This window comes from Phyllosticta citriasiana (genome assembly GCF_038021145.1).
Source record: "Phyllosticta citriasiana strain CBS 120426 chromosome Unknown IWZ02scaffold_2, whole genome shotgun sequence".
NCBI lineage: Eukaryota > Fungi > Ascomycota > Dothideomycetes > Botryosphaeriales > Phyllostictaceae > Phyllosticta > Phyllosticta citriasiana.
The window spans coordinates 1,075,347-1,093,173 of record NW_027117279.1 but is presented as its reverse complement, the minus strand read 5'-3'; the positions used below and the strand labels follow the sequence as shown (position 1 = coordinate 1,093,173).

General features: G+C 50.9%; 2 protein-coding genes across 2 annotated transcripts; both read left to right on the top strand.

The window, feature by feature from the left end:
• The first annotated feature begins 1,835 nt into the window (after nucleotides 1-1,835).
• Nucleotides 1,836-5,378, top strand: IWZ02DRAFT_129233 (alpha,alpha-trehalose phosphate synthase-like protein subunit). Its single transcript, XM_066761607.1, has 3 exons — nucleotides 1,836-2,083; nucleotides 2,395-3,748; nucleotides 3,806-5,378. The coding sequence occupies exons 1-3, from the start codon at nucleotides 2,061-2,063 to the stop codon at nucleotides 5,174-5,176; spliced, it is 2,748 nt and encodes a 915-aa protein (XP_066626109.1). The 5' UTR covers nucleotides 1,836-2,060; the 3' UTR covers nucleotides 5,177-5,378.
• Nucleotides 5,379-11,992: 6,614 nt separating this feature from the next.
• On the top strand, nucleotides 11,993-12,649 carry IWZ02DRAFT_351686 (DNA glycosylase; the record flags this gene model as incomplete). Its single annotated transcript, XM_066764250.1, has 1 exon — nucleotides 11,993-12,649. A coding segment is annotated over one exon (657 nt), but the record flags the coding sequence as incomplete, so codon positions are not given.
• Nucleotides 12,650-17,827: the final 5,178 nt, after the last annotated feature.

The window sequence follows — 17,827 nt, the reverse complement described above, 5'->3', positions numbered from 1 at the left end:
CGAGGAATGAACGGGGCCGAGGTGAAGCGCAAACGTGTCTACCACAAAAGTGCATACGTGAGTCCAAGGCGTTGCATGCTGAGTCTTGGTATTGCCAGGGAAGGGGGAATCCAGGAAAAGAAGCGTCGCACTCGGACCTCGTGCCTGTTTCGTCGGTGTTTTCGTATCAGACAGGTACTGTCCAACAGGCCAGTTGCCAGATACAGGCAGGCAACATGACGGTACAGGAAACGGGGACCCGGAAGCAAGGCTGATTGGACGTTTGGCCGACGATAAAACTTGTTTTTTTTTTTTTTTTTTTTTTCCCTGAAAGCAGTCATCTCTGGAAATTGTGACGTATGTGGAAGATTAGACATGGTGGGACATGCAACAGCATTGCATTCAGCCCTGCGTTCATGGACGACGGAAATGCATTCCAGGTACCTGGCTGACGTACGTGCCTGCCAGCCACGCCCGGCGCCACCCGGACTCAGATAGAATGACACCTGGCGGATGAGTTCATTGCGATTTGCGAGGCGCAGTCGCGTTGGTCGCTGTACGACGCGCTGCCAAGTCGGAGGGTGCTGACGGCCACTGAGGTCAGCATGAGGCTGCGTTCCGGGTGTTGTGATTCAGGCACGGTGTTGGGTCGACACGCCGAACGAGTGAGACGGTATCACCCCAAGACGTGGCTTTGATGCTCGAGAATTAGAACCTTGATATTGCGCCAGGGGGCTGGCTGTTCGATTGGTCTAGAAACTGCGCGTGAGCAAAGTCAGAGAGCTGCTGGCTTCGTCATTGTGAGATGGGACGTGGTGTGCTGTTATGCGTTTCGAGAGGCTGGGCTGGGCTGGGCTGGGCTGGGGCGAAAGGTGCTGATCGATGTGGTGGATAAAGACTGCCGCTCAGTCAAGTTGGCGGTGGCGGTGAGGCGGCAACCACCTTTTTAAATCGCAAAAATCGACACCCACTGAAGAGGCGGATGCTGCAGCCATGACGGAACATGGACATTATGCAGCGGGCGGGTCATTTCGGAGGGGAGGCGGAGGCGAGAGACAGCAATCAACAGGGCAGCGTTGCATATGGCTGGCAAACAAAGGGCCAGGCCAAGCCGTACGGTACGACATGGCCAACGAGTCACATGGAAATAGAACGAGTGAGGAAACAAGCCATGGAGCGTGTTTGACGGTACTGGCCGGGCTGAATCTTCTCGAAAGGCCCCACGGCAGGCGGCATATGCACGTGGGGGGCCATGTCGAAATTTCCAGCGGCTGCGAGACGGCAGAAAGAAAAATTGCCATGGTCGAAACGATGGGAAACTGGCTCTGCGGTACAACCCACGCAGGAACAAGTGCCGCTGACGGCGTCGCTTGGCGTAGCAGTCGGACGTGGAGTTCTAGTTTGGGCACTGGGCGCATCCTGGTGCCGGGGAGCATTCCACGGCGCAGACGCGACGTCATGGCAGCGTAGTGATCGGGAACGATCGAGGGTTGAAGAACTGGACTGGACTGGACTGGAGCTGGAGCTGGAGCTGGAGCTTGGGGCCGAAGGCGACTGGAGTTGCACGTCGAGAAAGGTGATGTTGTTGTTGTTGTTGTTGTTGTTGCCGTTCGGCGTTGGACAGGGATATCAGCTCTGACGATTCCCTGGGATGAAAAAAACAAACCGAACACAACTTTTGACCACAACCAAGGCGCAGACGGTCATCCATCCTTGTGTGTGCTGAGCTGCCAGTTGCTCTTCGGCGGCCCGCGCACGGCCCGCTCATGCCGGTGACGAAACCGCCTGCTATCCTAGTCAATTGCCCAAATTCCTCCTCCACACCCTTCATCTACTCTCTTCCTCTCTACCCTACCCTACCCTACCCTACCCTCCCTCCACCTTAACCTCCCTCCCGACACAACCCTTCCCGCCTGTCAAGAACCCTTCCATCCCTTGATCTGCCATCGCGGCACCCTTCCTCTCTTACCCTCGACACCCTCCCGCCCTCATCACCGAACCGTGACATCACCTCACTTTGGCGGTCAAAACACACCACAAACATCCTTGGTGGTCCTATACGACCACACATACAGCCGACCATGTCTCACATCCACGTTTCCCTGTAAGTCGTCCCGCCCGAGGAGCATTCGCACGCTCGACGAGTCGTCCCGCACAAGGAGCATTCGCGCGCTGAATGAGTCGTCACCCGCGCTGGGAGCATTCGCGCGTTTGACGACCGGGAGGCTTCACCCACGCAGGGAGCATTCGCACGTTCGGCGAGTCGTCACCCGCGTAGGGAGCATTCGCACGTTCGACGAGTCTTCACCTGCGTTAGGAGCATTCGCGTGTCGACGCAGTTACCGCCTACTCGCGCTGGGAGCATTCGCGCGTCACCTCACCTCACTTGTTCATCGCTAATCAGATGCTTCCTAGCTTCCTCCCCATTACAATCGACTTCCATGCGCAGTCATCCCCAGCAAGCAGGCGACCAAGCCCACCCCCACGTGCCCCATCTCTGCTAGACGCGAAGAACGACACCAATGAGCAAAAGGCCAGCTTGTTCTCTCAGCCTACTCCACCGCAGACGCCCTCTGCAACTGCTCGCCACGAGGAATTCTTCAGCCAAGTTCAGCCTTCGGTGCAGACGCACTTCCCCAAGCCGCACGACCCCAAGGCTTTGGTCCGCAGTGATGCGCACGTTCCAGAATGGGGTACAGGTCTGGCTTTCTTCAACCAGCCTCCCCGCTCCCGTCCCGCCAACCTGCCGCCGGATGACATCCTCAAGTACACAAAGAACTCTGATGCCCAGGATGCGCCTTTCCCCCAGCCCAGATACTCGCGCAAGGAGCCAGGTCGGGGCAGCTTCTCAAGCAGGCCCAGCCGCAGTGGATCCAGGCAGAGGTGGGATGCTGAGTGGACCGTCGAGCCTGCTGTTCAGGGCAATGGTGGCCTGGCAAATGCTGTCCGCGCCGCCATCAACGCTGGTACCATCAACAACGTCCTCTGGGTCGGTACCGTTGGTTTCCCAACTGATGCCCTTGTCGAGAGCAAGAAGAAAGAGATCCAGGACAAGTTGGAGTCCGAGTACGATGCGCTTCCCGTCTGGGTCAAGGACGGTGACTTCGACGGTCACTACGCTCACTACTGCAAGACCATCCTTTGGCCAGTCTTTCACTACCAGATCCCCGATCACCCGAAGAGCAAGGCGTACGAGGACCACTCTTGGATCTACTACGAGCGCCTGAACCAGGCCTTTGCCGAAAAGATCATCAAGTCGTACAAGCGTGGCGATGTCATCTGGATCCATGACTACCACCTGCTCCTTGTTCCAGGCATGGTCCGCAAGAAGCTCCCAGACGCTCAAATCGGCTTCTTCATGCACACGGCCTTCCCGTCTTCAGAAGTTTTCCGTTGCTTGGCCTCTCGCAAGCAGCTTCTTGAGGGCATGCTCGGTGCCAACCTAGTCGCCTTCCAGTCTCGCGAGTATGCCCACCACTTCTTGCAGACTTGCAGCCGCATCTTGATCGTCGAAGCCACCAACGAGGGCATCCAGCTCGAGAACCGCTTCGTCAATGTGGCTTGGCTTCCCATCGGCATTGACCCCAAGGCTCTCCAAGAAGCCCGCGAGGAGCCAATGGTGGCAGAGTGGATCAAGGTCATGCTTGAGCGCTACAAGGGCAAACAGCTCATCGTTGCTCGCGACAAGCTGGACAGTGTGCGCGGTGTCAGGCAGAAGCTGCTTGCTTTCGAGCTCTTCCTCAATAAATACCCCGAACACAAGGACAAGGTTAGTTGTCGCCGCTGCTTCACTACTCTTCATTCTATATACTGACACTTGCACAAGGTCGTCATGATCCAAGTCGCGACCTCCACCACTGACAATCCAGAGCTGGCCATGACTGTCTCAGACATTGTCACTCGCATCGACTCGATGCATTCAACTCTGGCGCACCAGCCTCTCGTCTTCCTTCGCCAGGACATCTCATTCTCGCAGTACCTGGCGCTGCTGTCCGTCGCGGACACTCTCATGATCACGAGTCTTCGTGAGGGCATGAACTTGACTGCACACGAGTACATCATGTGTCAAGATGGCATGGCCAGTGACAAGAAGCACGGCCCATTGATCCTCAGCGAGTTCACGGGCAGCTCTTCGATCTTCAACGGCTTTGAATTGGCAGTCAACCCGTGGGACTACCAGAAGTGCGCTGATGCAATCAAGGCGGCTTTGGTTATGGCGCCGGAGGAGAAAGAGCGTCGCTTCACCAAGCTTCGCAATGTCGTCTCCCACCACACTGGCGATTACTGGATCAACACGCTGAACAAGGTCCTCGCCAAGGTGCACTCTGAGCACTTCATGAGGGATACGATGTCGATTCCCCGCCTTTCCCTCTCGCAGGTCAGCGAGAAATACAAGAATGCCAACAGGCGCATCTTCATTCTCGACTACGAAGGCACCCTCGCGTCCTACGGATCGCCCACCAGCATCATCCTGACCAGCCCCCAGCGTGTCATTGACACTCTCAATGAGGTGCTCATGGACAAGAACAACATTGTCTATGTCATGAGTGGCCGCACCCCGGAGGAGCTAGAGCGCCTCTTCTCCCGTGTCCCTGGCCTCGGTATCATTGCCGAGAATGGCTGCTTTGTCCGCGAATGCGGCCGCGACGAGTGGACCGCTTTCGCCGAGATGGACAAGGTCGACGAGTGGAAGACGGCGGTGAAGGGAATCCTCACGTACTACTTGGAGCGCATGGAAGGAAGCTGGCTCGAGGAGCGTCACTGCTCGATCATCTTCCACTACGACAGAGCCGATGACATCGAGCTGGCCACGACCCAGGCTGGTGAATGTGCTACCCACATCAACGATGTCTGCGAGACCCAGCACATCCACGCCGTGCCCATCGACAAGAGCATCTTGATCGAGCCCCTCGACTGGTCCAAGGGCAGTGCCGCCACCCACATCTTCAACAAGCTTCGCAAGAGGAATGTTGAGAACAATGGAGCTACTCCCGCCGACTTCCTCTTTGTCGCTGGCGACGACCGCGAGGACGAGGTCATCTTCCGCTGGGCCAACAAGCTTGGCTCGACTGGCGTCATTCGTGACGTCACGACCGTCAGTGTTGGAACTAGGAACACTGAGGCGACAGCGACCTGCACGCAGGGCACCACTGGCCTGCTGTCGGTCCTTCAAAAGCTCGCCAAGATTTCCGGCTAGAAATCATGCACCACCTTTCTCGTCGGCTCAGATTGGCCATTTCCTTTGCTTTCGACCTGCGAGTACCCCATTTGCGTTTCCTTCGCCTTCGGGTGACTTCAGCGCATAGATATGTAGAGTAGCTTCCCCCAGCAACGGGCACCTCAGCAGCATGGCCCCACAGCACCACAGGGAGCATATCGGTTGCATTTGCACTTCTTTTCTCTTCGTGGCTAGCCTGCTGGCCACCGACTTTGCTTCTCAAGACGGTGATTGGGCGTGGTCTTTTTTTGCTTTTTTGCTTTTTTTTTTTTTTTTTTTTTTCATCAACCTCCCTCCACTTTGCCTTCGACAACCATGGGATGGATCAGGTCATGGCGAGCAGGGACAGGCGCATGGTGGGACCCAAATGGTCATGTAGATTATGAGCTCACGGCGAACGGACAGAACAAAATGGCATGATTTTCTGGTAACTAAAGGACAAAACGGTGCTATCAAACATGAAGCAAGGACAATGGCCTGCAGGTGCCAGACGTGTAGCTTGCAGGTACAGTAGGTGAAAGGGTTGACCTGCGGCCCGAGCGGGGTGTCTGTCGGGTTACACCCGCGACCCGCGTGGTCTGTGAGAGCGCGTTGGCGCGTACAACTTTCCAGGACAGCTGCTGCAGCTTCGCCGTAACAACTGACAGCGCAAGTCGTCGCCCTCGTCCTCTTCATTTCGCGCCCTCTGCCCCGGTCGGCCTCCGTCTCACAAAACCCGCCATCCAGCGTTCCAGTCAGCCAACTGTTTTCCCTCTTCAATGCCTCTCATCTCGCGCGTTGCCACCCTTCTCAACTTGCACCCGCGCCACCAGCCTCGCTAGTCGTTTGAGCTCCATCTCGTTTTGGAACCAAGCTTCAACCTTGCAAAGCTTGCTGTCCTCCGTTATCCTGAGTCCTCCAGACCTCGCTCCATTGCTCGACTACACCAACACGCGTCGCCCACGCGACTTCCTCCTCCACTCATCGCCGGATTGATTCTCTCACCTCTCTCGCGTCGCCATGGCAGGCCCCGGCCGTCCCGGCAGACCGAAAGGCTCCAAGAACAAGCCCCGCGTGACTTCGACATTAGCACCCAATGCCTACAACCCATCGGCTTCTAGCTCACCCGACACTGCACGGCCGGCTTCGTCAAAGCAGCTGTCAAACGAACCTCCTGTTCCTCCTCGGTCATCACTTCCACCTTCCGTTCTGGCTTCTCTGGAGAGGCCCAGTGTCACCAACTATGCCCTCAACCACCGCATTTTCTCTGGTTCTGAAAAGGTCTCGGAGAAGAAGTACCTCAAAGAAGTCAAGGCCTTTGCCAGCGCCAAAAATGTGAGCGAAGATTTTGTCAACTCGTGCGTCAGTGAGGCCAAGAGGTTGCTCAAGGAGCGGAAACCAGACAGCGCTACTTCTGCCAAGGACATGGTAGACGCCGCTGCGCGAGCAGATGACGACCATGACCATGACAAGAAACACAAGAATCACAAAAAGAAGGACAGCGGTGAGGAAGACGCAACTGCCCCTGTTACCACACAGGAGGAGCTCGAGGAGCCTGCGAAAGCGAAGAAAAAGAAACACAAGAAGAAGGATGGATCCGCTGCATCTGCTTCAACTCAACATACAACTGTCAAGCGGGAAGCCGAAGAGCCCGTCGCCGAGCAGGAAAAGCCAAAGAAGCACAAGAAGAAGCACAAATCTTCTGAAAGTGCTGCCTTGGTCCATGAAGAGCCCCCTACCCAAGCCGAAGATGCCGACAGCAAAGGGGCCAAAAAACACAAGAAAGGCAAGACACCTGAAAGTGCTGGCGAGTCTGTGAAGCCGGCAGACACCAAATCCGAGGGGCCTTCCACCGAGGGCAAAAAGTCGAAGAAACACAAGTCCCATGCTGAAGTCAGGTCAGCTGATGCACCTGAGCGCCGACCTGCCGAAACACCGATCCCTCTGCCAACCACGAGCAAGAGTGAAGCTCATAAAAGTCATGAAGAGCCAGCGTCAAAACCCAAGTCCAGCAAAAAGAGAAAACGCGAACAGTCTGACGAGGGCAGCTCCAAGCCTGCACTTGATGAAGCCGAAGCCCCCAACGCGGGACATATCTCGAAGACGAAGAAAAAGCATGGGGAGAGCAGACACGAGTCAGACTCAAGGACTACAGAAGGCAAGAAGGACAAGAAAAAGAAGCACACGACCCATCAAGCTTCTCGGTCTCCTTCACCTCCTCCGCGTAAGAAGACCAAGCGCGTGCAGCACGATGGCGAGACCGCACATCTCGCGTCGGGAGCTCCACATTCCAGCCACAAGAGCCATGAACACGCTGACAAGGAGAAGGAGAAAAAGGGCAAAGGGGCAAAAGCGCCAACCGCGTCTGAGGTCTCTGAGCCTGGCCTGTCCAAGTCTGTGGCGTCAAATGGAGACGCGGCTCGAGAGGTTTCAGAAGATGAATGGCCCACTCACACCGAAGGGCACGCGCCCACGCCCCGGTCGTCCAAGAAGAAACAAAAGAAGGATAGGAGAAAGTCAAAGCTGCCTGAGCCTCTCGAAACGCAGCCCGCCCAGCCAAGCAAAGCCACGGACGTCGACTCGGGATCAGAGAAGCCAGGAGCAGAGCCTGAGGCAAAAAGTGAGAAGCATTCGAAGAAGGCAAGAAGGAGATCTATTGCTGCACGAGAAGCACTCGCAACACTGCCATTTGCTGGAGCTCAAGACTCGCCTGCAAAACCTGTACCAGGTCACCATGAGTCCAAATCAGCCACATCTCTACCCCCGCCTCCGCCAAAACGCAAGCGCTCCCCTTCTCCTCCTTCTGAAGAAGAATCCCGACCAACTGATGTGACAAAATTATCGCTGGCTTCTTCGACTTCAGTGTTTTCTTTGCCTACCTTGACTCGTTTCGCCAACGACTCGCTCGTGTTGCCTGAGCCACCTGAGGGCATGAGCTCTAAAGCAAGAAGGCGCTGGAGGAAGAAAATGCGCAAGTCAATGCAGCAGTTGCCAAATGAGGCTCGTCCTGACATTGGTGCCGAAATCGACAATTCTACTCCTCAAAAAGCTTCTGCTGGACCGGAAGCTGCTAAGTCTGATGACGAAATAGACGCCCAGAAGCCAGACAGGAAGAAGGCAAAGGTGAATGACCAGTCCGACGAGCGGGCTACTGACGATGATGCGGCATCAAAGGTGCACGATATCTTGGAGAGACGGCCAGGCTCGCTGTCCAAGCCCGCCGCACTCCCTCGACCGGTTCTCAAAAGGCTTCAGGTCACCGCGACCGGAAGTTCCGCGCAAGATGAGCCTGTGTCATCCATTCCCTCGCCAAAGAGATCTGGTTCGGCCCATGAACAGAGGCAATACTCAACCTTTGAGGAGGCCACTGTTTCTGAATCGATCCCTCAGGACCCTCAAGCACCTGCGACTGAAGGTTTTGCTCACGATGAACCATTAGAGCAAGTCTCTTCGCTAGAGAGGCATGGTTCCGTCCATGAGTCCCCTGCTCCCCCGGCAGCTTCAGAATCTCCTCTCAAGTCTGATGTGCAGGGTTGGGATACTCTTCCCGCTCAGTATCTATCCGACTCGGAACCAGAGGCACAGGATGCCTCTGATGTTGAGCCCGACATGCCGATCGAACCTGCGCAGTCCCTTCCGCCTGAGCAAACGGGAGATGAGGATGCAGACACCGACTCGTCCAAAGATCCCGAGTCCGAGACCGAATCAGAGAGCGACTCCGGCTTTGAAGCGGAGGGTATTTTCAAGCCTATACCGCGGCCTCCACACTTCCCCAAGACTCCATCGCAAACGCCCTCACAATGTACACTCGACCCACCCGCCAGCCTTCAAGCGAAGCCACTCTTGACACTCACCCGGCTCAAAGCATTTACGCCCACGCTCGCAAACTCACGTCCTGCAGTGCCACTCAAACCAAAAACTCCGCCAAAGGCAAATGTAAAGAACGTCGACATCCTTGGTATCGAACATGGAACCGATGAGAGTGACGAGAGCTCTGAGAGCTCGAGCTCAAGCGATGACGACGACGGTGATCGAGAGAAGACTGCCAGAACAAACACCACCAATTCTGCCTCGTTGTCCTTTCCAAGCTCCCGGTTGGGCAAATCTTTGGCGGAGCCCAAGACGCCTCTTCCGGGAAAAACCGCACCAGAGGTCCGCAGACCGAGTCCGAAAACTTCGACTGCAAATATGGAAAACCCTTTGGCAGACACCCTGGACAGTGATGCGGGCTCTGGGGACAGCGATGAATCGGCTTCCGCTTCAAGTGACGACGGCAATGACAATGATCAGGAGGCCGCCCCGTTGAATGTCAACCAAATGACGCCTCCTCAAGCCCAAAGCTCGCGAACAACCAAGATCATCTCTCCTGAGATGCCACCTTCGAAGCAGGATGATTCAAGAGTAGACGACACGGGCATGCCTCAACAGAGCGACGATGAAGCTTCCTCTGAAGATGAGAGTGATGGCGAGAAGCACGGCATGTGGACATCGATCAACCAGGAACCCGAGTCTCGCCCGGTTCAAAGCCCCCAGCAAACCAAGCTGAAGTCGCCTCAGAGTCCACCGCCTGCATTGAGAAGCCCAAAGCTGATTCGTACGGCGCAACTTCCCCAGCCAGCCGAGTCTAAGCAAGAGAATGCACACGCCGAGCAAGGTTCTGACCAAGCTGAGAGCGTAGGTAAAGGCGATGTTCACGCAAAGATCAATGGCGCAAATGATACAGCAGCCGAGCCGCAACTAGTCGATGGGCAAGCGGGGGAGACTGATCAAGAGCATTCAATGTCGCCCAAGAGCTCTGAAACTGGAGATCCTACGCCGTTTGAGAGCGCGCCCCAGACACCAGTTTATCGTCCTTCGTCGTCACCCCGTCAAGAACAGCTCAATAGTCCAGCAAGTCACACCTCGAGGTCGCCGTCTGCAAACGAAATCATTAATGGCATTGCTCTGTCGGGATCGAAGAAAGGCAGCTCTGTCGAACAAGATATGCCTCACGAGAGAGAACAATCGCCTGTGGATCTAGAAGCACACAAGCCCCGAGTCAACCAAGCCGCGACTACCGACCGAGGCTTGGAAGCCGAGACCATGTCGGATACTCATGGAGAAAGCTTAAAGCCTCTCGAAAAGTCAAACCACAACCATGGTATGTCAACAAACTATGACGAGCCGGACAGTCCGCCCGTTTATTCCACGAAACAACGCCCCACCTCTACCGACCAAAGTCATTCGTCTCCGTCCGCCGCTGCCAGTGAGAAAGACGAGCTCGACATGGGCCAAGACGTTAGCGCAGTTAAACTCGAAGATGTGTCGATTCCAGCGGTGCCTCCTCCTCCTGAGATCCAAGGGGCCGTGATTTCAAACTCGCCTTCGCGTCCTCTCCACCATCAAGCTGGACAATTTTGTGAAGCAGATCAAGCAAATTCTCCCGGTGAAAGCCAAGCAGTCGCGAATTCACCGCGCGTTCTCCACAACCGATCTGGACAGCCCCGTGCAAGGGAGCGATCGGCTCCTGCTGAGAGTGAATTGCCTGTGAGCTCAAAGTCGGCTCCGCAACCTCTGCGCAATCGAACTGGACAGTTCTGCAGGAAGGATGGATCGACAAAGCAGGAGTCGAATCGAAAGCCAAGGACAAAAGAGTCACGTCGAAAGTCTAATCAGTTTGTGCTTCGAGAGCTTGGTATCGACATTGAAACCTACAGAGCTGACGATTCGGAAAACCAAAATGAGGGCTCTCAAATGATTACTCGGGGGTCCCAGAGAAGCCCCGCTGAAGAATTCAGGGAATCTCCATCGTCAACCAGGCGGCGGCGTCTCCGTTCAACACCTCGCGTGTCGTACCAAGATGGATACGATTCGAGCGAGTCGGTCACGAAAACAACAGCGCGGAGGTTATCATTCTCGTCTAGAAAGACAAAATCTCACACTCGAAGAACATCATCACACCAAATAGGCCGTCCTGCCAAAAGTCCCTCCCCACAATCTGACGATGACTTGCCACCGAAAGCCGAGACCCCTTCAAAAATGAGGAGCACATTTGTCGGCGTCTTCATTCCCGTCTCCCATCCAGACAAATCAGCTGCCTCGCCCAATTTTCGCGATGGGAAGTCTGCAGAACCGCAGGACGAGGACATGGTGGCCAGCACTGCTGACGCCGACCAGGCAAAGGACGACGACTCGACGCACGAACTGGAAACTCTGTCGTCGCCCTCCGCAGGTGCACAAGACGACGATTCAGCTGCTGATTACAAAAGTGCGGATGAAGAGGAGGCTCCGCAGCGCTATGACACAGCGGACAGCAAACAGGATCACGACAAAGACGACGAAAGCGTGCCCTCTGGCCACCAGTCTTCGGAAAGGCCAGTATATACGGTTTCCTACCCAGTCCTTTCTTCTCTCCAAGTAGCAGCCGCGGATGATTCTACCTTGGAACACGTGGAAGAAGTCGACGGCGCTGAATCCGATGTCACCCGCCAAGAGTCGCCCGTGCCTGAAAATCGAGACCCGAGTATCGACGAGAAGGCGCAAGACCACGAGCCTTCGTCCGAAGCCGAGGTCGAAAACCAAGGTCGAGATCAAGACGAGAGCCGGGAGCATGGTCACGAGAATGACCAAGATGAAAGCTGGGAGGGCTCAGACGAAGACCAAGTATCGGAGGCGGCCAGCCGAGGGTCCGACTACTCTTTCGACGATGATCCGAATGGATTCATTAATGAAGACGGTACCGTCTCAGGTCAAGCCACGCCTCGTCGCCGTACCGGTCTGCATTCAAATCACTTCTCACCGGCTAAAGCATCCCGCCCCCTTGCTGGCGCTCCGCGTCTCCCATTCCCATCCACGGAGACTGATACTTATGGTTTGATACAGGAACAGCTTACCGACAAGCCTTTGTTTATGCTTATCGCAAACATGCTGCTCAACAGAACCAACGGGAAGCAGGCCATTCCTAAATTCTGGGAGCTTGTGGAGAAGTATCCGACCGTGGACGATCTTGTCGCCGCAGACCTGGTCGAACTCACCGAGATGATTAGGCCGCTTGGCCTTCAGTCTCGACGGGCTCTTTCCATAATCACGCTGGCCAGGTTCTGGCTCACGAATCCGCCGGTCAAGGGTCGCCGTTACCGAAAGATGAATTATCCATCTAAAGGGGCCCATCTAGACATCCGCCCGGGTGAGATTCTGTCTGACGAAGATCCCCGAGTCGCGGCTTTTGAAGTATGCCACTTGACGAATGTAGGAGACTATGCGTTGGACAGTTGGCGCATCTTTTGCCGCGATCAGCTGCGTGGATGTGCATCTGGATTCAACGGTGAGGACGCGGAGCCAGGCTTCGAGCCGGAGTGGAAGCGCGTGCGTGCATCCGACAAGGAACTTCAGGGTTTTCTGCGGTGGATGTGGATACGCGAGGGTTGGATCTATGATCCAGTGACCGGCGAGAAGAGGAGAGCCAGTGAGGATGAGGAGGAGGCGGCGAAGATAGCGACGTTGAGGTGGAATCAGGAGAAGGGAGAAGCTTACATTATCGGAGACGATGCGCCGGATGGGGGAGAAGGTGAAGGATCTAAAGACTGTGCGGGCGACACTGTGCCAGCATCTGGATCAAACTCATCGCCATCGAGTAACGTTCCCTCTCCCGCAGACGATCCGTCCTCCCAGCTGGAGCGCGAACAACGCAATCGCGCCGCTCAATCCCAACTTGCACAGGCACAGCTCCTTCGCGAAGAGCAGCAGCAGCGCCTCACCATGTCGCAGCCTCGCCCTTCAACCGCCGCCTACGCAGAGCGCACACCCAAACCCAAAGGTCCTTCTGGCACTCTGTCAACGGCGCCCGCCACCTTGCCCACTCGCCTCCGCCGGACGACCACGACGGCGACTACCAGCACCTCATCGTCGCCCGTCTCCGCCTATCGGTCCAAGCCGACGCCGCTCGACCTCTTCTCCGACGACAATGACGACTCGGTGTCCAACTTTGGCCTCCGCAGACTCTTCAGGACACCGCGTCGCCGCCGCGGCAGCAGCGCTAAGTGGGCTGTCGTTGGCGTCGTTGACGAGACACCTCCCGGATCGCCGCGACTCGAACGGCAGCAGCAAAACGGGGTTGACAACAAAACAACACACGACGGCAGCGAAGAACAGGACATGGACGATTTCAGCGTATTTGGTGACGATCACGACGACGACCAAGATCACAACCACAAAAACAAGGACCACGCCAATGGAAATTCGAATGGGATCAACGGACACAGAGAGGCAAGTATTGAGCTCTGAGGGGTGTTTTGGTGGTGCTCTTGTATGTCTTTGCTTTCGACGAGATACCAAATGAACATGTATTCTGATTCTTTTCTTCTTTGTAGGTAGGACATTATCATTGTGGCAAGGACGACGATGATGACGAGAAAACGCGTCTTGCCTTTACTAGCTTGCGGGAAGGCAAAGGAGACGCGGGCCATGTTAAGGTAGAGGAAGAGGGGAAGCGCTCTCCGTCCGGCGGCGTCAACGAGCCGGCTGCTGGCGATGGGAGCCAGGAGAGCAACAAGTCTTGCCGTGTGATGTGATGCGGAGATTGCCTACCTCTCGAGCATCCAAGGGAGCTCACAGCAACCAAAAGATGGAAATGGTGGCGGTGTATATATTTTCTTCCAACAAAAAACGGTACGGAGGCAGGGTCTATCATTGATTGGCGTAGCGGCATCATGTCGAGGCGTTTTTTTTGAATTGAGATGGGCGAGCATTGGGTCGGTGGACGGTTCTTTTCAATCAATGTATTCATTTCATCCCATCTTTTCTTGTGCTTGCTTGACGTGCCGTCCCATGTAGAATAGAGCTTGATGAAGAAAGTCATGGGAGAGGCAGCGACGGAATAGAATCACAGTTGTTGCTTCAATGCTTGCTCCCAACGGGTCAACTAGCTGTTATTCTCTTTTACTTTTTCTTGTGTTTGTGTGTGTGATGACTCTGGCTCAAGTCCGGAAGACAATAATGCAGGAAGCGCTTAAGGCGTACGATAACAACAGAGGGAAACCAGCCTCTATACCCTATAGAGAGCTGTTCCAAGGAGAAGTCGGTTAATAATTCATACTTGAATTCGTACATCGGACGAAGGTATCTACTAGGGCATGGCACATGTAAATAGTAGACTAAGGGAAAAGAAGAGTAAAAAGAAGAAGAGAGAATCTATTCTAAGCTCTACTAGTAGAGTAAATAATAAGCTCTATAATCCCTCTACTTATAGTTCCCATAGGTACTACCCTAGAACCCCTCTAACTAAAGATAATCTAGGAAAGGACCCCTTTATCCGTAGTCTAACTAACACCCTCTAGGCCTATACCCCTCCTCTACCTTATATAGAGCCTCTACTAAGACCCTAGCCCTCTAGATTAGAAAGGTATTAACATAGCTTAGATAACTACTCTATAACTACTCTAGCTAAACTCTTCTACTCCTAATAATAATTAGATAACCGTTTAGCAGTAAGGTAAGGGCTTAATACTATTTATCTATATAGTATACCTAGGCTAGGGCGGTATATAGAGCTCTATTATTAGTAATAATATTAACTTATAGTCATCTAATAGCAGTAATAGGGCTAGATTAAATTATAAGTAATATTAGTATAGATTAAACCTAGGTTCTTTAGCGTTATTTATTTTCTAAGATAAGTATTAGCTAACTATACTAGCCGGCTAGAAGATATATACTACTAGTTAAAAACCTTACCTACTTTTTTTTACCTTTATAGGTGCTAAGAAAGGTGTTATATAATACTAACTAAAAATAGTACTATTAGGGATAGTACTAGAACGCTATAGTAGAGTATATATATAATCTACCTTACCTACTACCCTATACTATATTTACTTTTCTATATATACCTTCTTCTTACCCCTCTTCCTTTTATTACTCTTACTTCATGCTACCTATCTACTTAGATAACGGTAGGAAGGCTAGTTCTTAGCCCCCCCTTACCTAAAAAGAGCCTAGATAAACTATCTATCTATAATAACCCTATACCGACATTATACTAAGAATTATACTTTATTATATAAGATTCTTTAGCTAGGTATCCCTACTTACCTTATAAACGTACGCGGTATCCCCTATAGATAGCTCCGTCTTAGATAGCCTATAGCTCTAGTAAGACATAAAATAAATAAATAATTAATCTAACTCTTCTTTAGTTTAGCTACCACTTCTTAAAAAAAAGCCTATGCGTTAATAAGTTATTACTATATATAAAATTTTTTAAAAATCGAAAATCACTATACCTACTATAACTCTATAGCGCGGGCTCATACGTATATAACTAAAGTTAGAAAGTAAAAACCTACCCTCTAAAGTATCGTACTATAAGTATACCTATGCCTACCCCCTAGGGGGAGGCCCTACCTAAACTAGTTTCCCTTCTACTAGATAGCTATAACTATAAAATCTAGGATACCCCTATACTACCTAGCCTACTACCTACTTAACTTACTAATAAACCTAAGGAAATAGACTAGGATATCCCTATACTATCTAACTTACCGCTAACTTAACTAGCTAATAAACCTAAGAAAATAGATTAGGACGCTTATATAAGCCCTATCCCCCTATTATCCCTACTACTTATCATACTAGGCCTAGTCTAGAAATAGTATACTAGGCTAAAGAGAACTATCCTAGTAGATACTTCTAAACCTAACCCTACCTACTAAGGAAAAAGGACTAGGGTTAGATTTTATCTAAACTTTAATACTACCTAGGAGGTAATTAATATAGCCCTCTCTTATATCCTATACGTAATAAACCTTACATATAATATAAGTAAAAAGTAAAGACTCTATAACCTTAGTAACGTCCTACGGGATTATACTAAGATAGATCGCGTAGGTAATATATTATTAGTTCTTACTACTTAAGTTTACTCCCTTAAAAATACTACCTATACGCTAGGAGTAAAAGTTTACTAGCTATAAAAGCCGGTTATCCTTCCTATAACCCTAGCTAACCCTTTATATATAACCTAAGCCTAGAAAGTAACTACTACTAGGAAACTATATACGATAACTCCCTACCTAAAGATAACTATAAAGCTAGCTACTACTCCCTAAAAGACCCTACGGGATATATAGGTTATTATCTAGAAGTAGAGTCTCTTCCTAGACTTTAACCCTCTTTCTATATAAAATAACATTAATAATACTTTTAAGAATGTAGGCATATCTAGCCCTATTATGTTAATAGTAATATATATAGAGAAGGGTAACATCCTACTTACTAGCTTACCCTAGTACGACTCTAAATTCCTTACCTCCTATAAGGACCTCTTTACTTACCTATTCCTAGATGCTATAGTCTAGGAGAACTAAACCTAGTATAAGGTTATTACCTATAGTATCCCTCTAGAAGACCTACGCCTACTTAACATTAGATAATTTATTATAGAAGAGGTTCGTACCTTTAACCCTAGCCTTTCTATTATTAGAATACTATACTAGCTCACTTCGGCCGAAAGGAGGGCTACCTAGAAAGTAGGGTTAGTCGTTATAGCCTTTTATATAGTAAAAGAAGTAGAGATAGCTATCTTAAAGCTATTCTACCTTATAGGAGTAAGTATAAGGGTTATAAAACTCCTTAGGATTACTCCTAATATATAATATATAAAGTGTTAAGAATTTAGCTATAGCTCCTTAAGGTGTTATAATAGGACTAAATACTTACTATATACTAGCCCCTACGTAATAGAGAAGCATAACTATAAATACTATATAAAGAGAGGCATAATATATACCTATATAGCACTAAAGTATAGTAACTATAACGGTACTTATTACTCCTAGGACCTAAACTATCCCTACTATCTAATAAAGACATCCCCCTAGTAGATATATTAGGTAACCTTAAAGTTATATAAGTTAACTTAAACTAGAATGCCTAGGCTATAGAAGTAGTACTCTAGGATACTCTCTAATTAGGCATCTACCTAATATTTATCTAGGAACTATAGATAATACTATAAGATAATATAGCTAATATATAATTAATCTCCTACCCCTCTATAATATAAATTCTCCTAACCTTCCTATAGGGCTTACATCCTTAGATAATACTCTACCTAAATAAATCCCTTACCTATATCTAGGTAAATCCTTACCTAGATATCTTCCCTAGCCCTAACTACCTTACTATGGATTTAACCTATAGAGAAGATACTATCTACATAGTTAACATCTATAATAAGGCGGAATAAGGCACCCTATCCTCCCTACATATAATAGAAAGAGTTATTAAGTATAGCCCCCCTACTATGCTAATAATCTATATAGGGGACTTTAATAAATACTATCTAACGTAGGACCTACTCTCCCCCTAATCTTATAAAGTAGAAGCTCTATATAAATAGATTAAGGAAAACCGCCTTAAACTCTAAAACTAACCTAGAGTAGGTACCTTCTTTCATATAGGGATAGAAAGGGAAATAGTTATTAACCTCTCCCTATATACTCTAATAGTTACTACTTAAGTAATTAACTAGTAGGTACGAGAGAACCCCCTATCTAACTATAACGCTATTCTCTTTACTATTACGTATAATGAGTTTTAAGATATACTAATACTACTACTACGGTTTAATATTAAAAAGGCCGACTAGGCCTAGTATAGGTAAATCGTCTAAGA